Consider the following 7,612-nt stretch of genomic DNA (forward strand, 5'->3'; position numbering starts at 1 on the left):
CACTGCAACTTCTGCCTCCCAGGTTTAAGTGATTCTCCTGCCTCAGCCTCCAGAGTAGCTGGGATTACAGGCTCCTGCCACCATGCCGGGCTAATTTTTGTATTTTTAGTAGAGACAGGGTTTCACCAGGTTGGCCAGACTGGTCTTGAGCTGGTGACCTCAGGTGATCCACCTGCCTTGGCCTCCCAGAGTGCTGGGATTACAGGCGTGAGCCACCAGGCCCAGCCGATAATTTGCATTTCGAACAACTTAGGTTGTGTGGATATTACTGGTTCCTGGACCACACTTTGAGGACCACTGACTTAACCCAATCCTGCCTTTCTGCCCTCCTGCTGAGCTTGCTCACTTGGCCAGCTCTAAATTCTGACGACTGCTACAGAACAAGGCAGGGACCTGCTGTGATGGGAAATATCCTGGATTGAATGGAAATATAGGGAGTCTTGTCTGCATGCTGATTTGCAATATATTTGACCTCCTTTTCTAAGAGCTCCTGCTTTGCCTGGAGCTGCTGAGAAGGGCTTAATGCCTCTCCCACACCTATCCTCCTGAGGGCTCCGGCCTGTACTGAATTTCTAACATCACCTCACCCTCGGGCCTGCTCAGGTGCCCTCTCCAACGGTGCACCTACCCCGATAGCCGCCGCCGCCTCCGCCCGCAGTGCAGGCCCCGCCGCCGCCCCCGAAGCCGCCGGCCGCGGCCCAACCAAGGGTCGCCCAAGCCTCGGAGCAGCCCTGGCCGCCCTCCGCCCCCTCCTGCAGTGAGCGGCCGGCCTGCGGAGAGGGAGCCCGCGACGTCCAGCCGCCCCCACCACCTGCAGAGTGACAGCAGGAAGGTTGGCAGCCACACTGGGAGCACGCCCGCCTCTCCCCACAGCACCGCGCTCTCACCTGCCGCCCCGCCTGTCCCGCCGCTTCCGGGCGCCTCCGAGCGGTTCTCCAGTTTCTCGGGGGCGGCCTGAGTCCGGCCTCGGTCCCGCGGCCTCAGGTAGGCCCGACCGCCGCCTCCGGCCGCCACCAGCAGCGGTTCCAGCTCTCCGGCGCGCACCTGTGGGACCAGCGGCGTGTTCCAGGTCGCGCCCTCCAGCCGTCCAGGGGCACTGCCACTGGGCGAGGGCTCCCGCCCCGGAGGCCCGGATAAGGGCAGGGGCCCCCAGCCCAGCCCAGCTCAGGTATAGGGGGACCCCAACGGACTGACGGAGCGCGGGTGCGTGCGCGCCCCTGGGGAGAGGATTAGGACCCCCACGCTGAGCGCTGAAGGGAGCACGTACCCGGAAAACGTAGGTGGCGCCCCCGCCACCCCCGCCACCTCCCGCCCAGCGCCGCGACCCTGGGACCTCTTCGCTCCCATCCATCGCCGCGTGCTCTTCAACGGCTCGAGACTCCCCGAGGCAGACGAGCTGGCTCTCCGGGCTACCCTGCGGGCAGCGGGGGCGGGAATCGGCGGGGCCCGGGAGCCTCCCCTCGCTGTGCTGGTGACCCGGCACCGAGGAAAGCACGCTCCCCAGGCCCCCAGGCAGCCCTCGCCCCGCGGCGCCGGCGCCGCCCCATCCCCACTGGCTGCGCTCACTCCGGGACAGGCGTCCTCTCCCTGCTGCCCCACCAGGATGTACAGCGACTCCCCGAGACCGAGGGAGAAGATTGCTGAGACGAAGACGCCATGCGCCCGCGACAGGTGGTTCTTGGCGCCTTTGCCGCCCGCGGCTCCGTAGGCTGAGATCCTGCGGGGAGCGGTCGTTGAGTCCCCGGCCCTCGGTGCTAACAGAAGTTGGCAACAGAGAAGGCTCCAGAATTATTTTTTATCTGAGGGACTTGGAGGCTGCAATCGACTCTGACGGGATGGGAAAGGCAGGTTTGCACACCAAAAGTTCAGATATTACACTTATTTCAGGAGGGTTCGTGGAAATGTGGGGAGGCTCAAGTACCCCTTGGCGCCGCCCTGGTTGGGGGCCTTCCGCTCGGTGTAAGAGGGTCCGGGTCAGGGCTAACTCGGTGGCAACTATTGCCACCTTGAAGGGCACTCAAGGTGGACCTTTCTGTGCAATACTCCGAGACACAAGGCGGTGCGCAAGTGGCCTTCGTTCCCCTGACGGTGAAACCTCCAACTAGCAGGTCACTGCCCACCCTACCCCCTCCCCGCACTTACAGATACTGGCCAGGGCCCGGCACGCGCCACAGCTGCACGCCTCTCAGCTGCCCGGCGGCCCCCACGGTCACCACCACGCTGGTCCCCGCGTAGGCCCCATCACATTGTGTCTGTGTGGGCCCATGCCGGCCGCTGGCCCCGCAGGTAGAAAACAGCCAGGACCCCTCGGTGCCTGAGAGCAAGGAGTGAGGCAAGGGTCGTCGAGCCCCTGGCTGGGCCAGAGGGGTCTGGTGTGGTGAGCGGAAGAGGAAGGAGGCGCCTAAAGCTCACCCGGAGAATTCAGCTGGGAGGCTGGCTCCAAGATGCTAGGCGGGGCGCTGACTTTCGGGTCCTGGGGGCCGGGACTTGCCAGCGGCAGGGGCGAGGACGGCTGAAAAGGCTCCTGGGACCCCGGGCTAGAGCAGAGAATGGCGCCTGAAAGGTGTTGGGAGAGGCGCAGGACATTAAGGCGGGTGGAAATAGGAAATAAAAGAGAGAGAACCCCGCAACAGTTGCCCTTGCGGTGCGGCCACACCCCTCACCCTGCCCAGCCCCCCTCTCAGCCTGGAAGCCACTACCCGACTCCGGTCGCAGAAGCCCCGCGGGTACTCGCTGATAGCTCTACCAGTTTCTCTCCTCGACCGCCCTTCCCAGAGAATAACTTAGGGGCTGCACTGAATTTGGTCCTGCAGCCTCTCCAATACTCTCCTCGACTTAGATTGGTTGCCCCGCCCCAAGGCGGTGCTGAGACCCCAAAGAATGTTCCTCCTTCCCAAGCTGCGTGATCCAGACTCTGGGATTCGCACTACTTGGCACTTCTCTGCCCGCACTCCAGAAGCACGGACCGGAGAAATGTGGTTGTGAGAGTTCGAGGCCTCTGGAGGAACCACCGACACCTGGCCTGTTGCGACCGGCCACCCACAAGCCTAGGAAGGTGCCTTTGGCTGGACGGTCCCCTGACCGCCAGACAGCACTTACCCACAGCTCCGAACCACACCAGCAGCCGGCCCCAGCGTCCCATCCCTGTTAGGTCCACCCGGCAACAACAGCCCTTGCGGTCGTGGCCACACCCCGTCAACCTGAAGTTGACAGCTCACTTGGCCACCGCAGCCCTGGCCGCCACTTACAGGGGTGTGCTGCGGCCGGCGAGACACTCCCCGGACCTAAAGCCGGCCTGGCCACGCCCACCTCAGACCCCAGGACGCCAGAGGAGGAAAGGGAGGGGCGTGTGGGCAGCGAGGTCCCTACGCTTCCGGGAGGAGCCTTAAGGAGTCCCCACCCAGGGGCTCTAGTCTCCAGCCGTCAGATGTGCCGCAGCCTGCTGGGAGCTGGGGTAGGTTTGAGGCCGGAGAGGAGGTGCCCCACTCTTAAAGCGGGAGCTACACCTCGGACACCAGGTGGGGGCTTCCAGGTTCCTGAGGACAGGAGCAGCGGAGTGTGCACTTCATTTGTGGTAGTGGTGGTGGTGGGTGTGTGGCACGCGTCACCACACGTAGGAAGTACTCTCTAAACTGCCCCAAGTAAGGCCTCATCACCTGCCATTACTTGTGCCTTTCAGTGGTGCCTTTGTGACTGCAAGGCTGAACCTCCCTGCTACCCCCAGAAACCTGGATCTCTGTGTTTGCCTAATATAATTCCGTTGCCCGTGTTACCCCTGTGCACAGCTTTCACTGTGATGGGGTAAAAGACTGGACCAGACGTTAGAAGATCTGAGTGCTTTTAGTAGCACTGAAGGACGATAAATGATAGGTAGACAGATCGATCGATCGATTGATCTTGAGCACTAGTACTAGCACCTCTGGTAAATGGGTGATGTAGCACAGGCTACAATTGCTCTGAGAGTTTCCCCACCACCTGCAAAATCATATGAAGGGAAATTGCTCTGTAAGCTACAAGGTACCCTACAAATGTGGGAGCCACTCCCTTCAGGTAGTTTTGTGTCTTGAGTCTTCGATCATTTGCTTAAAATTCTAACTTGAGGGCCGGGTGCAGTGGCTCATGCCTATAATCCTAGCACTTTGGGAGGCCGAGGCAGGCAGATCACCTGAGGTCAGAAGTTTAAGACTAGATAGACCAACATGGCAAAACCCCATCTCTACTAAAAATACAAAATTAGCCAGGCGTGGTAGTGCACGCCTGTAATCCCAGCTACTCGGGAGGCTGAGGCAGAGAATTGCTTGAACCCGGAAGGCGGAGGTTGCAGTGAGCCAAGATTGCACCACTGCACTCCAGCCTGGGCGACACAGTGAGACTCCGTCTCAAAAAAACAAACAAAAAACAAAAAAAACCTCCTGGTCTCTATTCCCTAGTTATCACTATGAGATCACAGAATTTACCTTGCAAGGCCTCTTTAGGCCACTGCTCTTCAAATTGTGGTTGTGTAGTTGGTTCTGAATATCAGCATCAGTATCACCTGGGAACTTGTTAGAAATGCAGATTCTTGGGTTTCACCCCAGACGTACTGAATCAGCAGCTTCTGGTGGTAAGGCCCAGTCATCCTTTTTAAAATACCATCCAGGTGATTTTTGTCACAAAGTTTGAGAATCATTGGTATTTGCTGATACAGTAGTTGCTTAATAGAACCTATTGGGGCCGTGCGCCGTGGCTCACGTTTGTAATCCCAGCACTTTGGGAGGCCGAGGTAGGCGTACTACCTGAGCTCAGGAGTCCGAGACCACCCTGGGCAACATGGCAAAACCCTGCCTCTAATAAAAATACAAAAAGTTAGCTGCGCGTGGTGGTGTGCGCCTGTAGTCCCTGTTACTTCAGAGGCTGAGGCATGAAAATCACTTGAGCCCGGGAAACAGAGGTTGCAGTGAGCCAAGATCATGCCACTGCACTCTGGCTTGGGCTAGAGTGAGACTCTGTCTCAAAAAAAAAAAAAAAAAAAAAAAAAAAAAACGCTGGGCCAGTGGCTCATGCCTGTAATACCAGCACTTTTGGAGGCTGAGGTGGGTGGATCACGAGGTCAGGAGTTCAAGACCAGCCTGTCCAACATGGCGAAACCCCATCTCTACTAAAAATACAAAAATTATCTGGACGTGGTGGCACGTGCCTTTAATCCCAGCTACTTGGGAGGCTGAGGCAGGAGACTGGCTTGAACTAGGGAGGCAGAGGTTGTGGTGAGCTGAGATTACCCCACTGCACATCAGCCTGCATGACAGAGCAAGACTCTGTGTCAAAAAAAAAAAAAAAAAAAAACCCCAAAAAATCTATTGGATAATTCTGTGTTCAGCAGCTCCATTTATGAAGACTGGGTTCTCTCTACCTACTGACAGGGCTAAGCCTTGGCATACTGTTCTCTGATTACCTGCAAACACAGTAAGTAATTCCACACAGCAAAAGACAGTCTAAGAAAGCCTAAGTTTTAGAATTCAGACAAAAGAACAATGTAGAAACTACCAAAATAGGCCAGGTGTAGTGGCTCACGCCTGTAATCTTAGCACTTTGGGAGTCAGAGGTGGGTGGACTGCTTGAGCTCAGGAATTCAAGACCAACCTGGGCAACATGGTGAAACCCTGTCTCTACAAATACAAAATATTAGCCAGGCATGGTGGTACTTGCCTGTGGTCCCAGCCACTCAGGAGGCAGAGGTGGGAGAATGGCTTGAGCCCAGGAGGTCGAGGCTGCAGTGAGCTATGATCATGCCACTGCACTCCAGCATGGGTGACAGAGTAAGACCCTGTCTCAGAAATAAATAGACAGACAGACAGACAGACAGACATGGCATCTCACTATGTTGGCCAGGCTGGAATTGAATTCCTGGAATCAAGTGATCATCCTGCCTCAGCCTCCCAAGTAGTTGGGACTACAGGTGTTCACTACTGTGCCTGGCAGGTCCCATATTCTTGCTGTCTCCAGATGTGGACAAAGTTTTTACCTCCCACTTATGATTCTTCCCCATCTCTCTCACAGCAGTCCTGCTCCTCACCTGGGATAACCCACCCCCACATACTAACCCTGAACTAACATGGCTGAAATCAGTCCAAATCAGATTTCCGGGAGATAAAAAACATTTTAATGTACAACTATAGCATTCATATACCTTAGCCCGGGGCAGGGGTTGGGAGTTAGGTAAGAAGGGATGCATTTAGTTTGCCCTGTCCCCAAAGAGGGGGTAAATAGCTAAGCCGCTCTTCACTCCCAGCACAGACCTTCAGAAGCCCCAGGTATCAGGATGTAATGGTGGGGCTCATTCTGCTCCAAAACAGCTCAAACCACCTGCTCCCAGGAAGGCAAGCTTTCTGCTCCTTGGTCTTCTGCCTGCCATTAGGACACAATGTCCTTTGTCTGGCCAGGCATCTGTTGAAAGGCTGGATACAGGACAATGTACCCATCTTTCCATCTATAGCAACTATCCTAGGTCTCTGATACCCCATTTTGGAGCACCGTTGAAGTCAGTCTCTGGAGGTAGTGCTGACGCAGAGGGGGCAACTGAGAATAGAGCTCAAAGCCCTCTGGGAGTGTGGAATTGGGAAGCTTATAGTGGAGGAGGTGCTGCCGGAGACCCTGCAGAGAGGAAAGAAACCTTATGAAGTAGGTAATGAGATCCTGTTGTGGTCTCTGTCCCCCAAGATCCTCTAATATCCCACCCTCCTAATGGCCCTGACCCTACCTCATCTGCCAGCAGCCACGTTTTCTGCAGCATACTCCTGCGGGCAGCTTTTACCTCATCCTAGAAGCAGAACAGGGAGAGGTGGCACTGAGCCGAGGGCTGGTACCAACCACCTCTCCCCCAGCTGGCCCAGAGGCAGCTCTCTTCCTTCCTCTGAAGATGGAGATGTAACTTACTGAGCTCTGTGGGTCCTGAGAGAAGATGAAGCTATTGACATGAGCTACAGCCACAGCATAGAGCACGGGGCACCAATGTGGACGGAGCGCACCAGTAGCCAGGGTCCGGAAGTAGAGCTGAAGGAGGGCCAGGTTGTCTTCGGGAGGCACTGTGTAACACTCCAGGGACACAGGCAACTGTGACAGGGGAAAGGATGTGTTGAGGGGGAGGGTAGTAATGTATATACATCCACAAGGTGCATGGATAATAATCACATGAAACCAAATCATGAGGGCAGAGATCAGGTCCTAGACAGACATCTGTCCTTCTTCTAGCACAAGGATCAGGGTTAAAGACTACAGAGCAGATGTCGGGGAAAACTGGGAACTGAGAAGCAGCCATTAAAAAGAATGAAATTGGCCATGTGTGGTGGGCCACGCCTGCAATCCCAGCACTTTGGGAGGCTGAGGCAGGCCGATCACATGAAGTTAGGAGTTCAAGACCAGCCTGGCCAACATGGTGAAATGCCATCTCTACTGAAAATCCAAAAGTTAGCTGGGCATGATGGCGGATGCTTGTAGTCCCAGCTACTTCGGAGGCTGAGGCAGGGGAATCACTTGAACCCGGGGGTATAGGTTGCAGTGAGCCGAGATCGTGTCACTGCACACCAGCCTGGGCGACAGCGCGAGACTCTGTCTCAAAAAAAAAAAAAAAAAAAAA

At 56.2% G+C, this 7,612-nt stretch overlaps 2 protein-coding genes across 2 annotated transcripts; both read right to left on the bottom strand.

Annotated features, from left to right (window-relative positions):
- Nucleotides 1-599: 599 nt before the first annotated feature.
- Nucleotides 600-3,726, bottom strand: LOC112618106 (leukocyte tyrosine kinase receptor-like). The gene is made up of 7 exons (XM_025374700.1): nt 3,100-3,726; nt 2,413-2,556; nt 2,143-2,314; nt 1,567-1,717; nt 1,268-1,414; nt 888-1,044; nt 600-811 (listed from the first exon to the last, which is right to left on the bottom strand). Exons 1-7 carry the CDS (start codon nt 3,140-3,142, stop codon nt 600-602), a joined length of 1,026 nt encoding a protein of 341 aa, XP_025230485.1. The 5' UTR covers nt 3,143-3,726.
- A 2,390-nt stretch (nt 3,727-6,116) lies between these two features.
- On the bottom strand, nt 6,117-7,182 carry LOC112618107 (RNA polymerase II-associated protein 1-like). The gene is made up of 3 exons (XM_025374701.1): nt 6,913-7,182; nt 6,737-6,796; nt 6,117-6,630 (listed from the first exon to the last, which is right to left on the bottom strand). Exons 1-3 carry the CDS (start codon nt 7,180-7,182, stop codon nt 6,481-6,483), a joined length of 480 nt encoding a protein of 159 aa, XP_025230486.1. The 3' UTR covers nt 6,117-6,480.
- Between the last annotated feature and the right edge of the window lie 430 nt (nt 7,183-7,612).

This window comes from Theropithecus gelada, unplaced genomic scaffold, assembly GCF_003255815.1.
Source record: "Theropithecus gelada isolate Dixy unplaced genomic scaffold, Tgel_1.0 HiC_scaffold_988, whole genome shotgun sequence".
NCBI lineage: Eukaryota > Metazoa > Chordata > Mammalia > Primates > Cercopithecidae > Theropithecus > Theropithecus gelada.